The sequence below is a fragment of the Ictalurus punctatus genome, chromosome 25 (assembly GCF_001660625.3).
Source record: "Ictalurus punctatus breed USDA103 chromosome 25, Coco_2.0, whole genome shotgun sequence".
Classification (NCBI taxonomy): Eukaryota; Metazoa; Chordata; class Actinopteri; order Siluriformes; family Ictaluridae; genus Ictalurus; species Ictalurus punctatus.
Window position 1 is genome coordinate 2147501 of NC_030440.2, and position 24437 is coordinate 2171937.

Genomic DNA, 24437 nt, shown 5'->3' on the forward strand with positions numbered 1-24437 from the left:
CAGCAGTAAAGCACTGCAGGGATGCGGAGTCGAACAAATTGCTGCCCGTGAATTCCTCCAGTGATTTAATTCAAAAGGTCACTTCACTGAGAGATGAAAGACATCAGAGGCTACATCCGTGGAGAGCGGTGCACGACGCGAACCGTAAATCGAAACAACAGTAGCACTCTACGTCCGAGTCGTTTTAAGACGACAAACGGAACGTCTGAACTCTTTGCACAGACACACGGCTGTGCTGAATCGCACGACGATGAAGACCCATACGATTAATTACGTGGTTATCCGAATCGGAGAAAGCGGGAGCAAAAACAAGTATGCAGATCCGTCGCTCTGTATCTTTGAACTCCGAATCGATTGGTGACGTCTGGCTGAGAGCCAGCGTTTCGAAGCATGGTATCCTGCAGTGGAAATAGTTTTTAGGATAGGCTTGTTTTGATCAAAAATGGAGATTTTTTTTTTTTTTTAAATTTAGGGCCACTTTATGTACGCGTACAATAACGGTAACCGTGACTATAAAGTCATATAAAGAAAATCCACAAATCTGACAGCGGTAGAACAAGCACTCGTATAAGGAAATCCCGTAGCTCGGTGTAAGGTTTTATATTATTGTGCAAGATGGTAAATGATCAATAGTTAATATTACAAGTAAATTCTTGCTAGAGATGAAATGAGCTTTGATTTGAATTCTATTCATCTTACGTCGTAGTTCCTCGTCACAGTTGGCGGTCGTATAATCCGCTTCACTTGATGGTGGATGTTTTAGTTTCCTTTTGTTTTGTTTTGTTGTTTTAAGTTGTTTTGTGCACTGTACGTGTTCATTTATGCATATGTGTATACTCTGCATGGAAAAAATGCATGCTCGTCACTAACTGCCTGTCTGCTCTCCACACCTGCCCTCCTCACCTGGTCTCCAGGGCAGACGTTTGACCGTCAGGCCAGCGTCCGTCGCTCCCTAATAAACACAGACACTCTGGCCCGTCGGCCCAAGAAGGTCAAACGGAGAAAGACTATATCAGGTTTGCCTGACAACGTTCAGCAGGAACTAGGTATGGTTTGGCTTTGCAAGCTTCCACCGTTGCTGCTCCTGCCTTGCCTGCCTTCATCTAGACTTCATGCTGTAGAGTAGTGTAGTGTTCATAATCTTCGTGAATGTCCGATCTTTTTTGGTCCTTTACTTTTTGTTGTTTCAGAACAATCGAATCAGAGTCTGACCTTCTTTCCCCTGTCCAGCTCCATGTAGTGCTTTTTACCTGACATACCCATCACATGCAAGCAGCTTCCAGTGCTTTGCTTTATTGCTTTTGATCTTTTTCCCTTTACACAGTCTGCATTCTTCATTAGAACATTAGTGTTGGTCAAACTGTACAATACAATCTTAACTCATGGGATCCCTGTTTTTCCTGTTATATCACTTTCATATCTAATCTGTTTTCAGTCTGTCCCCTGGGTCATGGCCCCTGATTCCACCTAAGCTTGTGTCCTGGATGTGTATTCGGGTGCTAATACCTTGTCACAGTAGTGAAGGTGACATACCACATTGTCTAATTTAGCCCACCGGAGCCTCAGTTTAATCCCAGATTTGTCTGGCAGACCACCTCAGTTCTGTGGTGGTGGTGGAATAGATGGGTCGGCAAACACCCCACAGGCATGGGACACTGGGCAGAAGGAAAGGCCTCTGGGCACTTATTTAGCATTTTAACCACATGAGTACACACAGATTTGTATTTATTTATAAACATGAAACTGGTACTCAGCTATGGGTATCAGCTGTAACCATCCTAACCTTTTGGAAGAAGGGTGTGGGTGTAATGTCCTGATCCTGGGTATTAATCCACAGCGAATCTGGTTTAATTCCTATTGCAGTGTTTATTTATGCTGTAGTATTCATCTGCAGATAAAAGCTAAGTTGATGTAACCATGATGTTCAAGTATCCAGTGTAATTACTGTCTGTGACAACGTTTTTATATATATATATATATATATATATATATATATATATATATATATATATATATATATATATATATATATATATATATATGTATATGTGTGTGTGTGTGTGTGTGTGTGTGAGAAAATCTGTGCTGCTATTTGAGGTGCCCATCCTACATCTTTAATGGTCGTCTTCTTGGTTCTGATCTGAGACAGATGTACATTCACTCATGCGCTCTCAGGACTAGGAAATGTTACAGTAGTCTGCCTCCAGGCTATCAGTTCTAATCAAAGTTTCCAGATATTATTAACATGTCAGATGTGGGTACGGCTAATCAAATTAATTAGCGCTCTTAATAGACAAGTAAGTCGGTCTGATTGACAGCAGATGTCAGGAAGGGGCGAAAAGGGGGGAAGGGAGCAGCTGTAGCAATGCTCCTGAGTGTCTCTCATTACTGTTTTCCTCCATTGCAGCTAAAGGACGAGGAGGGGAGCTCCGACCACAGTCCATGTTTATTCCTGGACAGTATTCCACACTGGAACGTTCTGCCAGTGTGTGTTCTACGCTGAGGCACTCCGAGACGAGGGATTCTGGCTGCCAGACCGAAGAGGTAAAAATCGTTCCACCATCTGTGAGGAGGATCCGAGCACAGAGAGGCCAAGGAATCGCTGCTCAGATGTCTGGCATGTCTACATCCGCCACCAATATAGCTACAGGTCCACACGACCATTCCCCTGGATCTCCTGTGCATGTCATGGGTCCTCGATTTAATGGTGATCCCCAACGCTTCCATAGCTTGCCACGGGGTGCACGGGTTTCTCTGAATGCAGAGCTCCTGAACAGAAGTACTTCGTGTAGGCCAGAGAATAGTGCTGGACCACCACCTCGGCAGATTGGAAAGTTCCAAGTTGATGAGACTGCAATTCACATGAGGAACGCCCCGAGGACTAGCACTTCAGCCCGCCCGAAATCCCAGGAGGTAAGGGGATCACATGGGGACTGGGGGACTGCCTGTGTGGTTTCCCCCCTTGCAGCATACTCAACATCACTCATCCCAAATGCAACGTTGCCATGTTCGGCTGAGGTGATTGCCCTTCACGCTAGGTCTAGCCCAGGGCAGCAACTGCATTCAAGGCCACTCAGGATGTCCTCGAGTGTCAACGGAGAAAGCTCCACCAGTGTGGCCACCAGTGCTGAGACGGACATGCAGGAAGCTGCTCAGTCCAATAGCAGCTTAAATAGCCAAAGTACAATCGCTGCAGGAACAGCATTATCAGATGAGCAGTGGATTTATGACACCCCTGAGAATGTGTCGCCCAGAAGACCACTCACTTCCAGCTGCTCCACTCCCATCAATCATCTCTACAACAGCTTGGAGCGCTCCTCTAAAGGTACAGACTCCAGTTCACTCTTCTCCATGGACAATGATGGTTATTACACCTCCATGCATTTGGACTCAGGTCTGAGGCCAAAAGGACATAGCATCGCAGGCAGGGCAGCACGGCATAGTATGTACGAGTGCATTGGCCAGCCAGGAGACTGTAGCAGCGTTTCTAGTGATCAGTCACTGTCCCGATCTATTTCCCTTCGTAAGTCTAAGAAGCCACCCCTCCCTCCAGCACGCACAGACTCGCTGCAGCGTAAACCTAAGAATAAAAATGCCGTTAATGCTAGCAATGGCTCAGTTCTTAACGAGTCACTGATCGCTACGCTTCAGCAGTCCCTGCAGAATGGGTTGAAAGGGAAAGGGTCTTTGACCTCACCATCTCAAAGCCCTTGCAGTGACTACGAGGACCCCTGGATGTTGCGGCCTAGGAGCCAGAGCAGTTTAAGTGCAGGCAGTAGCGGTGTGTCGGCCGCAGGGGTGGGTAACGTTTATTCCATCTGTCATGTCACACCATTGCACAGTGACACCAGCAGCCTGCGTTCTGACTACGCAGAGTCTTGGGGCTATTACATGGATTACCCTCGTCTGCAGAGCGATCAGGCACAGTCACCAGTACATACTAACTCGGTGTCTAATGGAGGACAGCCAGGTATTATGCCAAATGGACAACATATCCACAATGATATTCAGACAACCCTTCCTCCTGCTAAGGGGAATATGTCAGCAAAGCCTCAGGTAAACACATCGTCACCAGACAGGGTGCATCGTTTAACCTCCCCTTCAAGTGGATATTCGAGTCAGTCCAACACCCCAACGGCTGGTACCCCTGTTCCCTCTTTCATGAGGTCCATGTCACCTTCTGGTTGTAAGCCCAAGCCACGTGTGCCTGAAAGGAAGTCCTCTTTGCTCTCCTCAGTGTCCATCTCCTCTTCTTCAACATCTTTATCCTCGAACACTTCAGATTCTGTTAGGAACAACATCACCCCTCTACCTCCGCCACTGCATCATTCAACACTGTCCCTTTCACCACTCAGCCCTGAACCTTTCCCTCCACCTCTTCCTCCCTGCAGTCCTGTGTGCACTCCAAGTGGAACCTTTCCACCTCCACCTGCTCCTCCTTTACCCAGCACCCCACAGCACGAAGTATCCTTGAGCCCCCTCTCTATAAATTCCTCTCCAGAATTTCCCCCTCCTCCTCCTCCAGAGGTATTGAATGACCCCAGCATGCTACAAAATGGATCTTTTAGCCCCACTCTTCATCCACCCCTGCCTCCACCACCTCCCCTGTTTCCTCCCACCGTAAATGCTCACATTCCCCCCCAACAACCCCCATCCTTGCCCACCTTGACTCCAATTATACCTTCTTCTGCAAGCTTAAAGGGAATTAAAGATAGACTCAAACCGGTGAAATCGGAGAGAAAGTCAGTTCCCGTTCGCTCTGAAGAGGTCGGCAAGTCTGCCATGCCACTAATAACCCCATTCGCCCTCCAAAGTGTGCAGCTTCGGTCAGTCAAACAACCAGAGGGTATTGAGGACAGCAGTAAATGTCAAGAGGTGGAAACTGAACAGCCTACTACTACTAGGCCTGGCACAACAGATACACGTAAAAAGTCACACCACCTGACTGTTTTGCCCCAGGCTTCCTGCCCTACTGCTGAAAGAAATGGAACATTACAATCTCCATCATCAGAGAATATAATCACCGAAGACAAAAAACAAGTAGAAATACCACTTTATAAGACAAAATCATTAGAAGAAATGCCCTATGAGGCCACTAATTACCCTTCAAGCGATTTCATGAGCCATAAAGCCGAGGTGGATGGTACAGAGAGGGAGAGAACACCACAAAACACCACGCCCAAGAAAAAACCTCCCGTGTTCGCCAAGAAGCCCAAATTTCCCATCGTCTTTGCAGTCGAACCCGAGCTTATCGTAGAGGACAAGCAGACACTGGCCGACGAGCAGGATTCCTCTCCTCAAGTGTTTTCAAACGTTAAACAAGACGCGACCATTCATGAACCAAACCCAGAAGTTCAGGAATCCCTGTCTGTGGAGGAGATCGAGAAGAACGATGACAAACCTCCCACTGAGATTTTCACGTTTGAAAGTAGCCCGTGTCCAACTGATGGTCAGGTTGAGGAACACTCCCAGACTCCCATCATTCAGGACGCATCCGTGTCTGTTGATGATGCAAGGAGCACTTCAGACGGAGAAGAGGAAGAAAACGGAGAAGATGATGAAGACGCGTTAAGTAGCACTGCAGGATCAGACTGCTCCAAAGACGACGGTGAGTGAAAATGTTCTAATTTTGCTCTCGGTGGTCATTTGTAAAACCGGGTGTCAGGATCATCAATTTTTCAGTACTTGGTTCTTTTTTAAATGCTGGAAACACTAGACCTTGAGTAATGTATTTGTTAACTTTTGATGAGGAGCATAGGAGAAACGGGAATAAAGAAGTTCGAGAAGTCCGACTAATGAACGCGGGACATGTGTGAATTATGTGAACCCAGTTCGTGGGGAATCATCAGTACAGGGCTTGTGAGTGAATCGAGACTCGTTACTGGTATTACTGGTTAAACCGAATACCACTTCGAATTGAATTTCACCTTTCTGGAAGCCATCAAGGGCAATGCAGTCGTAAGCATTATGTTTGTCTAATTCTGGTGAACTGAGGCAAGGGATTATGCCCACCTCCTCCCTGGCGAATCAGGGCTTGCGGAGCACTGCTGCAGCAGCCAGTTGAATTAATTCTTTCTGTTCCTCCTGTCTGTACAGCTTTTTATCACACTTCTGTCATTCTCGTCCGTCGTCTGTCCTCCTTTTCCCTTTCATTCCCTCGTTTCTGCTTTTAGAATCCATCCAGTTTGGCTGAATTCTTATGTTTGTTTATCCTGTTTCGCGCTGATTTTCTCTCTCTCTCTCTCTCTCTCTCTCTCTCTCTTCCGTATTCTTACTTCCTCTCTTATCTCACATCTGCTACACTCTCCCTTCCATCCTGTATACTATCTCTCTCCCTCTATATCCTACCCTATACATCTCTTTCTCGTCACAGCGAAGACAGGACGGGGCAGTCTTCCCGAGGGCTGGCCGCTTAAGAGTGGAGGGGAGGGAAGGCGTGTAGATTGAGGGAGAGGGGGGGGAGGAAAGAGAGTGCATAACGTGAGCTTGCCTACATGATCTCGGGCAAGTGCAGATGAGAAACGAGAGCAGGGAGAGAGAGAGAGGGGACCGGATCGGAGCAACTCAACTCTGATGGAGGCGTGGATTCGTCTATGAAAATGTAAGAGGTAAAGAGAGTTACTGACTCTTCTTAAAGCGGACATTTGCCCTTGACTATGACGGAGACCGGTAATGCGTCGCTTGCTCGGGTACGATGGAGCCGTCGTTCTTTAGATCATCCTTTTCTGACATGATGCTGTGCAGCTGTAGTGCGAGAGTTTGTTCCGTCTGGCCATGTATTTTGTTTTAGACCTTTTGTTTCGATCTTTCACTCGTGCCGTACACGTTACCGTACATTAGCGATCTCCGTCCAGAACGTGCGGTATGTGTGTCGTCTATCACGCGATCTACCCACTTCATGTAGATGCAACATGTTTTTGAGTCAGACAGGTTCTGTGCCATCTCAGGAATGTGTGCAGAATCGGTGGTTGTTTTTTCCTCCTCCGTAAGAAACCGTACGTGTCAGCACTTCAGAGCGACGAGCGTTCACCGCTGTCGATATTCATCTGCAACTCCTATGTCTTTCAGGCGACGTGTTCGAGTCCAGCGCATCAGACTCCCCGCAGACTCCCGGCATTAACGGTGACGTCGTCGAAGACATGGTGACTCCCACGCGGCCCCGTACCACGGAGGACCTCTTCGCAGTCATTCACAGGTACACGTGTTCATGTCCATGTTCGTTTCGGTATCCTTACACGACATCTCGTCGCCCGTGCACATCCTTTCATAACTTTAAAGCGGCCCGTCTTCACGATTCACGAATACATCCATCAAAGCCGGAATATGGTGAGAGGCTCCTCTGGTTTCTCGGTCAGATTAGAAGGTGCTCAGCCGCAGGGTTAACTGCATTAAGCTCGTACAGATCCATTCGCTTCTTCATGCACACATCTAACATGCAAAGTGTTTAAAAGGTCAAACGTGTTCGTTTTTTTTTTTTTTCTTCATTAGTGCGCGTGTAGGTGTAGCAACGCAAACACAAATGTACAAATAGAACAAAATGGATTGAGAAATAATGCATAAGCAAACACACACCGAACACACACTTTGCCCTGTTTGTGCGTAGGCCGTGATCTCAAAATCTTGCATAGACGCGCTGAATGTTCAACGTAGCGTAGGAAATCCCGCTGTATACGTGTTCAGACTTTACCTCGGCTTTTCCTCAGTTTAATTTCAGCGAGGAATTTTCCCTCAGGTGAAATGTTGTATAATATTGATCGTTGATATTACATGATGGATCGTCGGTTGTATTTTGTTAGCGGTTGAACCAGTCATTTTATTGCTGAGAAGACGTCCACCTGAGAGAAAATGATAAAAATGTGTTGATCGAAGCGAGAATCGAATCAACTCTTACGACACCCGTGTTTTGACCCGATCGGTTCATTGTCCTGCAGCACGTTTCATAACTTGTGTATCTCCTTGTACTAAGATTCACGTCTCTTATTATCTACTTCCTTTTGTTCCTGGATCCCTTCGTCTCTCCTGTCCACTCTGCTCAGCGTGACGGTCCATCGACCCCTGAGGTGCGGACTGGCAAGTAATTGGCCATCGGTGTTTCCCCTCTCGTGGTGATGCCACAGTGGGATTACCCTTATAATCCCTTAGCACTGGAATACATCTCGGCTTTTATTCCCCTGCTAATCTCTCACTCCAGTAATCCACGGCACTGGTGCAGATATTCTTTCAGTTTCAGAACCTTTTGGTTAGCGTTCATGGGCCCTCGCAGCGAAGAGAGTACACTCTCTTGTTGTTTACAGTGATTTGGGCACGTTTAATTCCGCTATCCCAGGGCTTGCTTTACTACATAAATAAACCCCGCCCCCAAATTTGCAACATTTCTCATCTTTGTGTTGGCTTCTAAGGAACCGCATTTAAATAAAAATACACGAATATTCAACTAAATCAGCCCTCGTTGCATAACTAATACATGGGGTCACCTAACATGTTAAAACTGAACCCATCGCTGGCTTTTTAGACACAGCTTGCGCTTGTGTTTAAAATTTTTGCTTACATAACCAAGGTTTCAGTTTACCCCCCACCCATTTGACCATTCCTAACGGTCGTCTGTTTTTACTTTGCAGGTCCAAGCGAAAGGTCCTGGGTCGTAGGGAGTCTGAGGACGAGCGGGTGCGAGGTCAGTCGTCTCCTCCAGTCACACCGACGGGACCAACTCCTTCCCTCAGCTCGACTCTGCCTCGTCAGACGGGTTCTATCCAGCGCAGCCTGCGCAAATCAGCCACCAGCAGTGACACCTTTAAGGCGCTGCTGCTGAAGAAGGGCAGCCGCTCAGAAGGCAGCTTTCGCATGTCCGCTACCGAGATGCTCCGCACAACCGACCCACGATTCCAGAGGACTCGATCTCTCGAGACCTCTCTGGATCCGACTTCACCTGCAACGGGCCTGGATAGCCCCTGCGCTTCCCCTGGTCGCTGCAAGAGGGTGCCAGACGACTGGCCCCGGAATGAGTCCACACTGCCACGTTACTCTCCGTGTTCCCCCTTGTCCCCTTCCTCCGGGCTCGGGCCGAAGTACGGCCGATCCCGCACACCACCCTCTGCTGCCAGCAGCAAGTACAATTCCCGGAGTCGAATCCTGAGCAGCCCCATGACCGTCATCTGTGAGAGGGAGGGAGAGCTAACTGAGAGTGGAGAGGGGCTGGATGAACCATGTCCCGTTTCCTCCACCCCAATCCCTCAAGACTCGAATGGCACTTTATGTGACGGGGAGACTTAAGATGAAAATGACTGTTTTTTTTTTTTCCCCCTTCCCCCCGAGCCACAAGGTGCCTCCTTCAGACTGAAGTAGTGTCTGAAGTAGATCCCGTTTCTGTTCCTGCTGTCCATCCGTGAACGTGCTTTCCTTTACAGTAGTACACTTATTTCCTGAAAACTTCTTTTTTTTTTTGGTTCTTTTTGATTTCCATTATTCACCTCATGAACTTTGTATTGGGAATGTGGAATAAGGACCGATTTACAAACGATCAGAGATGAAGGATTTGCAAAGCAAGTCATCCCTTTGACCAGCGGATAGATCGGCTTTGCTTTGTGGAACGCTCAGTGTTCTCGACGTTGTAGTCCCAGTCCATATATCTGCAGTAATGAACCCGAACTGACTGCTGGACACTTTGTTTGGAAATTTATGGCGAATCTCAACCCGACAGTCATGAACTTTGGAAGCCGTCACTGGGTGTGGGGAAAGTGACCGAGGCCAACACGAAGGACTGCTGAGACGCAGGCTGAGGCTCCAGAAGAAGCTTTTCTGTTGGATTTGTAGTGTGTAGGTTTGCACTGTGTTCATGTGTTTTTGTTTATTTGTTTATTGGTCATTTAAAATGTTCTGCCTGTGTTCTGATGACTTTTTCCACACAAAGAGAAAATCTACTTGAAGCGAGTAACATCTGTTTGTGACGGTTTAGTTAACCAAAGAGTTTAAAGTATAAACGTAATTGTCGCCTGCTGTAGGGACTCGGGGTAGCTCAGGCGTTTACTGTACTGGGAGCAATAACGGTTCTTCTGTAAAGCATTGCTAAAGACTAGCCTTTACATTTCTTATTTACTAACTCCTCTTACATAAAATCTCGTGCAGTTTTATACTGGGTTTTTTTTTTTTTTGTATATAAACAAAAATATTAAGAAATAACATCTGGATTTATTTTCAAAGAATTTGTACACCCTTATTAGAGGACGTGGCTTTCTTTTTGTAGAGTATTTATTTTAGATTAGCCAGAATGTGATGTGATTTATTTGTGAGGGATTTTTACACGTTTGCAGCTCAGTTTCTAATTATTTAGAAAGAATGACATCGCTGTTTCGGACTCGTGAGCCGAGTCTGATTTCGAGGCCTTTATGAAGTCTCCTTCTTGTCCTTTTGATCCAGAAAACCAAAAACACGGTGAGAGAAAGAAGGCTGCTAACCCTCTTGTGTATGTCTCGCTAATAAATAAATAAAAAAGTTGATAAAATGGCTCCTCTCTGTGTTTGATTCACTGCCACCTGTCACCCGTCAGAAAAACCCACACTCGTTACAGGCGTCGCCATGGCACCCTGGGCTGTTAGTCATTTCTAAAGGTTTCAGGTGAGGTCAGCGCTTATTGCTCCATCTCTGCTCTCCATCACAGTCCAGAAGACAGCGAGTCCTGTTGATTGTTAAGTCTTCATAAATGTAATAATTTTACCCCTGTATAAATAATTTAAAGAAGAAAAAAAAACAAGAAAGACTTTCACAACTCTCCCGGATACTCATGGTTTTGTGATGCTCGGCCACAGGAACAATAGATCGCGGTGGTACTTTGGCTCGGCCTCGGCACTCAGCATAATCGAGTTTGCGCATGAATATGATCTTCAGGCAACACTTGCCTCGAAAACAAACCTGATGACGCTGCAGCTGTGCTCGTGTTCGTCACACGTTCAGCTAAAAATCATCCATACTGAGAGAGCTCGTTCGTGTAGAACAGCGATATTTATTACAGAAAGCGTACGTGTTACATCTGAGATTCAAAATCCTCCATTGTTGTAGTGGAATCAGTGTGATATCATTTTACATTTAATTAATCAATCATAAACTGAAAATTTCATTGATAAAATTAGGATTAAATCTTTGTGTGCACTCTCTTAGTACTTAAGGGTTAGTTCACCCAATGAAAATGAACATTGTCATCGCTCCCTCACGCTCACGTCCTTCCAAACCCTAAGTGAAGACATTTTTAATGAAACCTGCGAGATTTCTGTCCCTCCATTTACAGTCCAAGTAACCAAAAAGTTCATAAAGGCATCGTAAAAGTAATCCATGTGACTCCAGTGGTCCGGCTAATATTAACCCCTCCAGTATGCTCCGAGAACAGTCACGGCCAGCCCGATTTAAAATCACTAATATTAAACATATTCGACGTTTGTTACCTTTAATAGTGAGACGCGGTCTCACCTTTGACTTTGATCATGTCTGAATGCCTAATAACCAATGAGAGATGAACTGAATTGTAAGCCCCTCCCCCTACCATCACCACCTACAAATTTCTACCCACTTTGCTCACCTGCCAATTCCCATCCAGCTCTCTCCTATACCATAACTACCACCCAGGGAGGGTGAAGGCTTCCTCGGAGACGCGTGATGCCAGCCAAACAGATCTTTTCAAACTGCTGCTGCATCACAGCGCAGTGGAACACACTCAGAAGAATTTTTTTTTTTTTTTTTTTTAAAGTGTGTTTACAACATGGTGGATGACATGAGCTCACAGAGACCCACAATTGGCTAGAGACAGAAACCCCACACCCAAAGAGCACATCAAATTTCGCTCCCTTAGCTCCCGGCCAGGTGACCGTGTCATGGCTGAGATTCAAATTTGCAATCTTCTGCATTTTCTCAACTGGCTTAAAAAAAAAAAATCTGTAATAATACATTCAATGTCACACGACAAAAGCACCAAGACACAATAAAAAAAAAAAAAAAAAGGAATGTAGACAGTTACATCCTGTAGCTCGACAGTGCTGGTAGATACAACCATTTATGTGAGGATTTTATGGTACCTGTTCTCATACTAGACAAATTAATGAAACGAATACACGGGGACCCGAAGACTCCTGATTACTTTCATGACTATTCAAATCAACACACTCTCATTAGTAACTTTTTCAGGCACGACAGAATTCAGAAGAAGGAAATCCAAAACCAGATTTTGACCTTTTCTCCGACACGACCTGTAAACAACGCTCCGACTCACTCCTTTCCGTCCTCCCTTATGAGCCAGACTTCGTTTCTGCGGTTGACGAGCTTGAAGGGACTGTCATAGCCCACGCGGTAGTAGGGAGCCTCTTTGAAGCTCATTCCATCCCTCTTCAAGCTCTCAATCAGGTTTAGCAGCTCATCACGGGTGTTCTGACTGTTAGCAAAGCCTCCAAATGTCCTACCACACACACACACACACAATACGTAAATCTAATTGTGCACTTTATAGCCGCACTCACTGAGGTGACTTTGTTTTATGTAAATACCTGACGAAGACGGTGAACTCCTTCCTGTTCTCGACAAAGATTTCAGGGATGCTGGGTTTGGGCGGATCGGAATGGTGCTCCTCGGGGAGGTAAAAGGACACAGTGAAGGAGCTCTCACACGATGGTCCCTCTCCAGGATTAATGAGACAGGTCACCGGGGAAGTCATGTCCACTTTCACCTCTGATACAGAGCACATCATCAAAATAAGTGAACTAAAGAAGTCATTTTACGTCTTTCACAATGCAACACCGTCACTGTCCTCTTACATAAAATATGTTAGGAGTAAAAAAAAAAAAAAAGTTTCTGCGGGCTCCCATTTGCTCCGTAGATTGTGTTGCGGATGTTGCTTTTATATGAGAACGACCACCTCAGCGGAAGGTTCAGGAAGACGCTGTGTGAAGCTGTTGTGGAGAACTGCTTGAAAGAATGGCTGTGATTTTACAATCTTAGACCCTTGTCAAATTATCAGTATGTGGCGTTGCATCACTTTTTGACACTTGTGTGAGAGTGCATGTCCATCGGACACATCTCTAAATAAACCGGTGCTTACACCGGTCACTGAAAATAAATTTCAGCCCGTGTTCTACTAGGCATGACCCACGGCACATCGAAGTCTTATTATACTGTACATCATTCAAGCTGAAATCCACACTGAAAGTATGAAGGCTGTAAAGTGGAAGTGACTCGACCTCGAAACTTTATCCGTCCACGTGACCCATCCGTTTGCACTGGCAGATCGCGGTGTTTTAAGACGAATAAAACACTTTGGGAGATGCAGTTATAGGAAAAGAATTCACTTGCATCACACCACCCAATCATGTTTTATTCCTTACATGTCGCCTGTAAAACAATGTTTGACAATTGTCAAGGCTGATGCAGAAGATCAAAGCTGCATTCGCACACGTGAACTGATAAGGAATTGGCTGATGTGCCGACAGTGGGATATAAAAATGTTGACGTATTTTAACATCTCACATTAAGATAAAGTGCTTGCTTTGCTTTCTTGTACGAGCTTTATACCCTCACTGTATACGGAGAGAAGATCACCATGACCCCTTTTGTTTTATAGAGCCATTGAATGTTTACGAGCTATTCCTTTACCCATCAAATCCAGAGACTTCATTCTGATCACGAGCTGGCCAAAGTTTATCAAATGTAAGAAGTTTTAACCTCAGACGGGCTTTAAAAAAAAAAAAAAAAAGGGTTAATCAAAAGTAGTGAACACAGATGCATGGAGCTGTTGGATGTACTCTGCTCTGCCACCTTGTGGTAAGGATTAGAATTCATTTCTCTGCATGAGTGTAGCTGATGTTTTCCAACTCATGGACTGCTTAACACACCGGTCTTCAATATAGAGCGAAAAGACTCACCGCTACACCATCAGAACAGTCTTGACCCTTATGTGATTATATTCTGTTCAAGCTGACTATTTTTAATAGTCGAAATCAAAGGAGACTTTGATTTAAACTTTTAAATGTTGCCACGTTTCCTGTCCAGTCCAGGATAGGGGTAGGGTCCAGCAGAGGTTGGTGGCCAACCTGCTCCACCACATCCACTAAACCTAGTAATTAACCAGTAACTTGAATCAGCAGTCTGAGCAGGAAAATCCCCAAACTGATCATTAGAAACTGGCCTTCCAGTACTGGAACTGATGACTGCAGGTTAAAAGACACATGACTACTTGTATTGTTGAAACCAGAAATGTTTACATTCACAGGGGAAAAAAAAAGAAATGCTTATTTTAATCACACTTTTTCATCTGAAAATCTTTCATGCACAAACTGGCAGACGAGCTTGGTTAACTAATAACCATGTCATCTGCCACAGAGATTATTTCTTATTTGTTTAGGTAAGTTCATCAGCCTCTGACTGAGGGAAGCAAAGTAGGAACAGACACTTGGAAAAAATTGTTTTAACTAACTTATGATCTATACTGCTGTCAAAAAAAGCATTTTACATCTGGCAGAGTGGCAGGCAGAGCTTACGCTTTTCATTATTTCCCTGGATGTATCTGAAGAGTCTCTTAAAGCCAGTGCTTAAGGCCTCATCCTGCTCGATGCCACTGACTGTAGTACTGATCCACTGTGTGGTGTGATAGGTCCGCACCTCATAGTCCTCTCCCTGAAACACACACACACACACACTATATACTGTGCGTGTATATATATATAATGCATGTATGTGTGTGAGTGTGTGTGAGTGTGTATGTGTATATATGTATGTGTGTGTGTGAGAGTGTGTGTGTGTGTCTGCTGCTAAGGTATGACTAACCTTACTTTCTTGAGGAGTAAACTTTGGATTCTCATAACCTCCAAACACCAACTTGCCCATGGCCCTCAGCATCTTTCCAGCTTCCACACTTCCACACCACACTGCTGTTCGGAGAAATCATACTCCACGTTTTTTTTTGTTTGTTTGTTTTGTTTTGTTTTGTTTTTTAAAGCATTACAAAACTGGAACTAGTTTAACTACAGTACTTAGTTAACTTAACTAACTACTTACACAACTCGTGCAAATGCCACAGTCTACATTCGTAATGTAATCTTATTGTTATTGTTACTGTTGTTGTTGTTGTTATTGTTGTTTATCTAACCGTCTAACAGAAAGAAAGCACGCATGTCCTACCTGTTTCCTCGCGTGACAGTAAAACCGCTGAACTCTGGGAATTAAAAGAAAGTAGACTCTGAGTTAGTTGCAGTTCAGTCCGTTGTTATGTCAGAGCTTATACAACAACAGACGGACGAGACAAGCTCACAAACCCACTTGTGTAATGTTTACCAAGCCCATGACTCGTGACGCGTGACGTGTTGTAAGCGTCGCCTCTGATTGGCTGCGCTCAGCGGCGCACGTTCACAACGTTTCAAAACAACCGGAAATACACAGACACACACAGCCTACAATAATGAAGAACTCCTCCTGGAAGGCAAAGTCTCTTCAATAGATGTCGGACAGAAATACCCTGAAACGTTGGACTTATGTTATTAGACTAAGACCCTCACCCCCCCCCCCCCCTTTATTTATTTATTTATTTACACACACACACACACACACCCCCCCCCCCGTTTCTGTATTGTTTTTTTCTTCCAAGTGCTGTCTCAACACCAAAACATGTATGACTTGAATTATGCTATAAATGTTTATACTTGAATAAAAAAAAGAGAACGGGAACTTCTCCGGGAACGCTTTTATTTCATTTAAATAACACTATTATACATTTTAAAACAGCCTTAGTTATATATAATTGGTTTATACCTGTCCATCACCCACCTAAACTAATACATGTAAAACCCATGAAACATGCAGGTGTTAAAACAGTTGTCTGGTAAAGTATTCGCATTTTCAGACAAGGACGATCAAAGGATTTCGAATATATATATATCACAATTACAAACTATTTAATGATGTGCCCATTTACACGCAAAACTGGTATGTCACCAGGCTGGATAACTTAAGCATAACTTAAGCATAAAGCATATCTATTAAGAATGTCTACTCTTCCCCTATTGTTTGATAGCCTATTACTATTTAATTTGGCTAACTGAAAACTACTGAACTGATGAATGCCTTCTGAGTCTTACCTAATCCCAACAATACGTATTCTGAAAAGTCTACCTTGTTCTGTAAATACTGCATTGAAGACAATTCTGAATATAATCCGACCTGTTCCTGTTACAACAAGCCAGTAACATAAGCAACAACATAGTAATTACTTCAAAAATACCACATTAAAACTACACCGTAGAGGCAGTAATTACATGCAATACTATCATTTTATACCTCCTCATCATAAAAAAAAAAAAAAGTTGTGTCTCATATTGCACCACGTGATATCTGTGCTGTGTGGTCCCATGACCTGGCCTTATATCATGAAACCTCACACGTAGGCTGAATCCTTATAAGCTGTAAAATGCTCAATTCTCTCTCGGATTTTATGCTCTGTGGTCTTCTGGTTTATTTCCTCTTCAGCCCAGCATTCTTCCTGTGCGGTGTGTGTCTCTGAACCTGTCTGGCTCTGTAGCCGAAGCCCAAAGACTGCAGAGTCTCTGACAGAAAGTGCTGAGTTGGAGACACACAGAGCATCACCAGAAGTTTAGCATCGCCTCCTAAAAGGAGAGGAGGTGAAGCTGCATCATTTGGCTGCATCAGGACTGATTCAGGGGTTTCACAGCAATGGTGATGAATGCAAATGCAATCATAGGTTTTATCGTTTATATTGACACCCCCCAACCCCCGGCCTTTTCAAAAGTTCAAAGGGGGTGAACATTTATGCAAAGCACTTACTTTCCCCCCCCCCCCCCCCCTTACTTATCATGCTCACCTATAGAGTCCTGCAGAAGGTGGGTGAGTTTGCTGTTACGGTAAGGAACATGGGGACGTTGCTCTGCCAGAGCTCCCAGAACATCAGACAACGCCGAGAGACTGCGGTTTATACAGGAGCTCTCCCACAGAGCTGCGCCACTGACCCCTGATGTGCCTACAATACACACACACACATTTTACATTTTGAGGAGCACAAAACCTGGGAGTAATTGAAACGTTGGGAGTTTGCCATCAGAAATGTGAGCTCATTGTTTTCCAATAACGTTTATTGCATGGTTTCCTTATTTGTTTCTATTCCCCAAATTTTCTTTGTAGACTAATTACGTCAGTAATTCTTCTATTAAACTATCAATTATATTCTATATAACAAGGAATTATCGATAGGCTACAGTGTTTAACAATCGTATAATAGTAGCCTGTGAGAAAAGGTTGTTGTTTTCACAACTTTCATTTATGAGTAAGCAAAACATACAAAACTTCTTGTTGTTGTTTTTTTTTTACACTGATAAGTGAGAGTGGTATAAGCAAGATAACGCCCATCGTTAAAATGCACAACTGCTTGGAACTTTTGTAACTGATAGCATTCTTACCCGCACACTCACTGCCTGCCAGGTCAACCAGCTGCAGTTTTGTTCTGAGAGGTTCCTGGGGTACGACATGCCAAGAGGCGGGGCACGGTGAATGGCAGGGGGAAGACTGAGGGGAAGAATTAGAGCTGGAGGAGCGAGAGGAGGCAGCTCTGGGGCAGCGGGGGCTCCACCACTGCTTCTGTGGTCCACAATGCTGAACGTTCTGTCTCGCACTCTGCAACCTGTGAGCTGCAGTACACACACACACACACACACACACAGAGGCCCACTCACAGTTAATTAGTCACACTTCCCTCTGCCCATGAATTCATGCTCTTCCTCTGTCAACCTTATTCGAATCTTCTATAAGTTTAGACTTTTCTCTTTTAAATGCAGAGGCTAGATAATGAAGTGAGAAAATTTAGCTGTCTTTAAAGGACAGTCGGATGGTCTGGCTTTTTCAGATAAGGCTCAAATTTGTGTGAAAATGAACTGTTTCTTCGATGAATTCTAAAAAGAAACTTTCGGAAAACGAAAAATTTCCAACCACTGCGTGTACATCAGAATTATTGGACTAATGTGTGTGTGTGTAGGTATGTGTCTATCATATCCATATAACTATCATACCCAGTGCCTGAGGGTTGGGGCTCTTGGATGTGACAGTGAGAGTGACAATTAGGTGGGATCTTGAGGAGTCTCGGTGCACTAGCGTGGGACTGTGTGCCCTCACTCTCAACACAGTGCTGAGCAGCTGCATCACCTCCACTGAGCTTTGAACCAACCTGAAACACACACACACACACACACACACACACACGTTTCAGACGGGTGACGTGGAAGAAAAAAAAAAATCATCAAAATGCTGTCACAAAAATATCATCACACCATACGTGTCACATGGAGAATGTACGGTACTAGCGTTGTCTTTATATCTTCTACAAAATTAAATGACAAGAACAGAACATCGAGGACGTGTAAGAGACAGGTCCGATGATACAGATAATACCGACGAGCATCAAATAACAAACACAGACGCGGTGCAAGCAGAAACAAACACTTACTCTTGAGAAACTCTTAAAAACTTAACATTTCCGCCTTTTGCCTGAAGGTCAAATATGCTTCGAACTGGCGACATCACTCACTCGTATGTAAGACAGGGCACTTCACTAGTCCCTGGGCTGGTCGTGATGACTTCTCTCTTCACCCCCACTGCTGCTCCGTCCTCATCTTTGGCCAAAAGGTCCAGCAGCTCGTTATTATAAACCTCCACCATGGAAACCTCCACTGTGTGTCTTTCTGCTGGCTTTTCTGAGATCAACCTGATAAACAAACACACATACCAGCAGACATTCAAAGCATACTCTTATTCTGAATTTAATACACATTAAAACAAAACCTATTAAGGAATAAAACACTGCACTAATAAAACATCCTCTTATAGGAAAGTAATCCATGACAGGGTAGTGTGATGCCGAATGAAAGTAGCTTAATTGACTGTTTTCCAATACCAGTATTAGAGAGTTAAACGCTGTCCTTTAGGCTACATATAGGCTAAACACTACACATTTCTGCGTTGGGACTTACTTGAATAACTCCTTAGCTGCTTTGGGAATAATTCCTTCCTGCGAGTCCTGATCAGGATGTGTGCGATTCTCATCTTGAGATCCGATCATCGAATACGTCTTTCCGCTGCCTGTCTGCCCATATGCCATGATGCACACGTTATACCTGAATATAAGGCACAATGCTGATACCAACAGCAGCGATATTTGTTTACTAAGGGAAGGAAAATAATCATTTTAAACTTTAAGCTCACCCGTCCAACAGAGAAGTTAAAAGAGGCTTCACTTCTTCAAAGACAGCATCCTGCGAGTCCTCTGGACCATGTACCCTGTGAATCAGATCCCCATGATGAAAACACCCACACAGACATTTTGTATTAAAGGGATGGTCTAGCAATTGCTCTACCGAACTCTGTCTAGCCCATCTTTAGCATATGTGTATGTGTATGTTACCTTGAACAACACATTTCCTTGTTCTGAAAAAACTCTAAGCTCACTTGTAATGGAAACCTAAAAACAGTTGTTTTGGAGATGATGTGATATTCGTGCATTTTGTAGACCGCTGCTTTTGTGAATTCTTTAGACAAAGGTATATTCAGATCTAAATCTGTGTCGATCATCCTTCCAGAGATGAACATATTCAAAACGTATGATTAACATATGATTAAGTCATTAGTGAATTGTGTTGTTGTTGTTGTTGTTTTTCGTTGTCAGTGGCCGTGAAATTCTGGTTACTTACACTTTAGGTTTTTTTTTTTAAATGACTTTTTAGTATATCTCTCTAGTGCTGGTGTTACATAACAAGACTTGGACAGGAAGTAAGCACAGGAGTAACGTCTTTATTTACAACTTAAGTCAATGTACGAGGAGGCGGGAAACAGGGGTCTAAACTTAAAGCTAGAACTGAAGCAAAGAACATGAAACTTAAACTCTACCCGATTTAACTAACTTAAACATTTATCCTTTAACTAGAAATGAAGCATGCAACTATCGTTTAACAATGACGTGAAACGCTCGTTTAACAATGACATGAAACTCTCCTTTAACAATGACATGAAACTATCGTTTAACTCGGACATGAACAAGAAATCATCCCAGGACAACACCTATCCCAGGAAGCATGGGGCACAAGGCGGGGTACACCCTGGACAGGGTGCCAATCCATCGCAGGGCACAATCACATACACACTCACACACCCATTCATACACTACGGACACTTTGGACACGCCAATCAGCCTACCATGCATGTTATATATATTCCTGTAAGACTATTACACAACAGAAGCAGTGCCATGGTACTATACCTCTCAAATTCAAACATTTTGTTCATTACTGGACTCCCAGGCTTGGTACAATTCACAAGAACAGAGTCCTGAAAAAAAAGAAAAGAAAAGTGTGGACCACATAATTATGCCATTGTATTAGCTCACTAAGCAGGTCAGTAGTGGTCAGGTGACCTTTATAAATCACAGCAATATTAGAATAACCAATTCACTTACATCACTAACAGCCTGCACCACCACCTCTGAGGATGAGGGCCTGGAACAGTAAAACATAATTTAACACACACAATTATACTGTTATAAATACTGAGGCACTGAAGTGGCAGCACAGATTGCATCACCACAGCTGAGTAAGTATTAGGAGTAAGATGATTGATTGGGATGCTTACCCGTTAGTGGATAAAGAACCTTGAATGTGGTCGAAAGGTAAGATGGGGCGCACCCTGCAGTGCACTCTAATATTACCCCTCAACTCCTAAAACCACAATAAATTAATATGGTGTAAGTCATTTTTAAAAGATATCACGTTGCACCATAAAATACAGTGATGTCTTCCTACTGATCCTATTCTTTATTCCTATACGCTATTACGTCCTTTACAGCTAAAGTACCACGGCACTATAAAATCCAACAACCAGGCCCCCGCTATAGATAATAAAGTTTACGTACGCTAGTGTTATTTCATACTACAAAGGTTAAACGAGGCACTAATTACATTTATTGATATTTCATAAACCAACTAAATCCAGGAGCAAATCAGGAGCTTACAATTAGTGTGTTGTGTATCTGCCTCCTCCTCATCCGCTCTGATCTGTGCCTCTCCTTTTCCTCTTGTAGGGAGCCCTCCAGAGAGGCCACCTGTGCCTGTAGCCCTATATTCACCAAACAGAAGGCAAACATCCTCAATACCTGCAGTCCAATGAGTTACGCTGGACTGTTCGGTACAGGTCTTACAAATACCAACTGAATCTTACTGAGGTTATGACAATATGTGGCATTATTTATGACCTGGATGACAATTAGCGGTGTAATTATATACAGGTTTACTGGAATTTTACATTTTAAAATCATGGTAGCCTACAGGCTATAAGCCCTGTGGGAGGCCTGTCACCATGGAACCAAGGTGACGCACAGAATCATTGAGCTCGATGACGACAGCACCAGCAAGCCTGATGAGCATGAGGGATTACCTCTGATGCACCTTTCTTAGCTATTGTCACAACATTACACCAATGTGGACTTACATGAGGGAAGTGAAGAGAGATGGAAGAAAAGTATAGAGATGATGAGGGATAGGTTAGGGATTGGGGGGGGTGCTAGGTTAAGACGGGATATAGCAAATGCAAAGGTAGAATGCGCTTGACGTTCTTTGTACATGCCTTGACCAGGGGAGCACAGCCTCACTCTTGAAGACTCCACCATCCTCAGGTGAACTCCCACCTTAAAGACTCGGCACTCCAGTTCATGATTAGAATACCAGAAGATGTTGGTCTCTACCCTCCTCATTCATCCGTCCATCCATCCATTTTCTATACTGGGTTGAGGGGAACCTGGAGCCTATCCCAGGGAGCACGGGGCACAAGGCGGGATACACCCTGGACGGGGTGCCAATCCATCACATACACATTCACACACCCATTCTTACACTATAAGAGCACGGGGACCACACGCAAACTCCACACACACAGGGCAGCGGCGGGAATCGAACCCCCGACCCTGGAGGTGTGAGGCAAACGTGCGAATCACTGCGAGTCATGCTGGACAGAAGATAAAGAATGTAGAGCTTCTTAAATAATTCATCTCTATAATAACTTACTCTGGGTGTCACCACCTTGGTCGCCCTGGACAGCTTTTCCGATTATGTCCATCCACTCCATCAGCTGTTTGCTCTGGTTCTCCAGCTCTGTGGCAAAGCCCACGTATACAGCGAAAACATCCCTCAGCTCTTTCTTCAGAGCCTGAAAACATGACAAATACAACCTGAAACATGTCACACGTTCAATACACAAACTGTGAAGATAAGTCCGGTCAGCTGTTTCTTAGCTGGCTTACCTGGACGTGTGAGAGGAGTTTGGCCAGTGGAACAAGAGTGCTCTTTTGCACTTTTCCCTGGTGCTGACAGTGCCTCTTTGCCAGAATCACATCCTCCTCTCGATCCCGTCGAAGTTTTCCCATACACTTGAGCAAGTCACATATAATAACAATTCACTGACACTGGAACAAACCAACGATCAGAAAACTGACCGGTGACAAATTCAGCATGTTATATTTCTCAAAATACTAAGGTATTGAATATTTGTGGAGATTTTAAGAATGTTTTGGTGGGGTTTTTTTTTTTTTTTTGGAGCTCTTTATTATATCCTGTTATAACCTGGTGACCTTATTTATTTATTTATTTATCTCAGATGTAACCTTCTTTACATTCAGAAGTAAATCACCTACTAGTGAATACCTGCCATCAGGTCACAAACCTCTTACCTACGTGGCATGCTTGACCTTTCACACCTATTAAACATAGTTTGATCAAAGAAATTCTACAAATAAGCTGATTTGCTCACCATTACTGAGAAGAAAAAACAACAACACAAAACAAAGACACCCTTTCATGAGGCTTCCTACAACAGAATGTTAGTATCCTATCCACAGCATAAACCCAATATAATAAATACACAGCAACATCTGACCAGTTATTATTTCACTGAAGATATTTCAAGATGTATATCATCACAATTAAAATCTCATGGATGTTTGCCGGTGTAGTATACAGTGGATAATGTTGTTATTAAGTTACCTCAGCAAGCCTCAGGTGAAGAAGTGCGTTCTCCGTCTCCAGCTCTAAAATCCGCTCTTCTTTACTCTGAAAGTTAACATTTATAACGACTTAGTCGCTTGCCCTAAAAGACTTAAAAGTAACTCGCTCCCCAAAATACTATTTTATAGCAGTGTTCCAGGCATGATTTAGGAAGTGTTAGCCAGCTCCGTACGGGCTTCAGTCCTTACTTTACTGTCACCGAGCGGTTTGCTGAAAGACACTTACCCGGAGTTTGTGCTCAAGAAGATGCACCTGATGCGCAAAAATTTGGTCTCTGTTAACAAAATGCGGCATTTTTGATTATTTTTTCAGAATAAAACTCAGTAGGCTATGGGAGAGAAATGCCACCTGCAGTTAACTATGTTTGCCAGGTGCAGTGCAGTAGGCCAATTAACGGATTAACTCCTTCCTAATATGGCTGTCAGACCGCATCCTTCCCGACTGACCACATATGGTAGAATTATCTACCACAGAGTTCTGTTATCTACCATAGAGTACTGTTATCTACCATAGAGTACTGTTAACTACCACTGAGTACTGTTATCTACCATAGAGTACTGTTATCTACCATAGAGTACTGTTAACTACCACTGAGTACTGTTATCTACCATAGAGTACTGTTATCTACCATAGAGTACTGTTAACTACCACTGAGGACTGTTAACTACCACTGAGTACTGTTATCTACCATAGAGTTCTGTTATCTACCATAGAGTACTGTTAACTACCACTGAGTACTGTTATCTACCATAGAGTACTGTTATCTACCATAGAGTACTATTAACTACCACTGAGGACTGTTATCTACCACAGAGTACTGTTATCTACCATAGAGTACTGTTAACTACCACTGAGTACTGTTATCTACCACTGAGTACTGTTAACTACCATAGAGTACTGTTAACTACCACAGAGTACTGTTATCTACCATAGAGTACTGTTAACTACCACTGAGGACTGTTAACTACCACTGAGTACTGTTATCTACCATAGAGTACTGTTATCTACCCTGAGGACTGTTAACTACCATAGAGTACTGTTATCTACCATAGAGTACTGTTAACTACCACTGAGTACTGTTAACTACCACTGAGTACTGTTAACTACCATAGAGTACTGTTATCTACCATAGAGTACTGTTAACTACCATAGAGTACTGTTAACTACCACTGAGTACTGTTATCTACCACAGAGTACTGTTATCTACCATAGAGTACTGTTAACTACCACTGAGTACTGTTAACTACCACTGAGTACTGTTATCTACCATAGAGTACTGTTAACTACCACTGAGTACTGTTAACTACCACTGAGTACTGTTATCTACCATAGAGTTCTGTTATCTACCACTGAGTACTGTTATCT

At 43.8% G+C, this 24437-nt stretch overlaps 3 protein-coding genes across 8 annotated transcripts in view; 1 reads left to right on the forward strand and 2 right to left on the reverse strand.

The window, feature by feature from the left end:
• Positions 1-11337, forward strand: part of nhsl1b (NHS-like 1b) — an 85916-nt gene extending 74579 nt beyond the window's left edge. For 4 of the 5 annotated variants that reach the window (XM_017455795.3, XM_053675577.1, XM_017455796.3 and 1 more), the window contains 4 exons: positions 915-1046; positions 2408-5608; positions 7069-7195; positions 8619-11337. In XM_017455795.3, coding sequence (XP_017311284.1) covers positions 915-1046; positions 2408-5608; positions 7069-7195; positions 8619-9270 — 4112 coding nt within the window. In that variant the 3' untranslated portion in view covers positions 9271-11337. The remainder of the gene's footprint in view (positions 1-914; positions 1047-2407; positions 5609-7068; positions 7196-8618) is intronic. The other variant, XM_017455797.3, reaches the window with a different exon arrangement.
• Positions 10977-15308, reverse strand: hebp2 (heme binding protein 2). Of its 2 annotated transcripts, none has more exons than XM_017455821.3 (5): positions 15151-15308; positions 14797-14900; positions 14511-14646; positions 12525-12705; positions 10977-12436 (listed from the first exon to the last, which is right to left on the reverse strand). In XM_017455821.3, the coding sequence occupies exons 2-5, from the start codon at positions 14866-14868 to the stop codon at positions 12250-12252; spliced, it is 576 nt and encodes a 191-aa protein (XP_017311310.1). In that variant the 5' UTR covers positions 14869-14900; positions 15151-15308; the 3' UTR covers positions 10977-12249. The 2 variants fall into 2 exon arrangements, with proteins under 2 accessions (XP_017311310.1, XP_053531561.1); XM_053675586.1 differs by having other exon boundaries at positions 14797-14897; positions 15151-15301.
• A 397-nt stretch (positions 15309-15705) lies between these two features.
• Positions 15706-23478, reverse strand: kif25 (kinesin family member 25). The gene is made up of 15 exons (XM_017455543.3): positions 23298-23478; positions 23052-23117; positions 22313-22438; positions 22077-22218; positions 21029-21132; positions 20650-20735; positions 20477-20516; positions 20282-20349; positions 19231-19305; positions 18999-19142; positions 18557-18733; positions 18042-18196; positions 17436-17663; positions 16844-16999; positions 15706-16628 (listed from the first exon to the last, which is right to left on the reverse strand). The coding sequence occupies exons 1-15, from the start codon at positions 23364-23366 to the stop codon at positions 16477-16479; spliced, it is 1788 nt and encodes a 595-aa protein (XP_017311032.1). The 5' UTR covers positions 23367-23478; the 3' UTR covers positions 15706-16476.
• Positions 23479-24437: the final 959 nt, after the last annotated feature.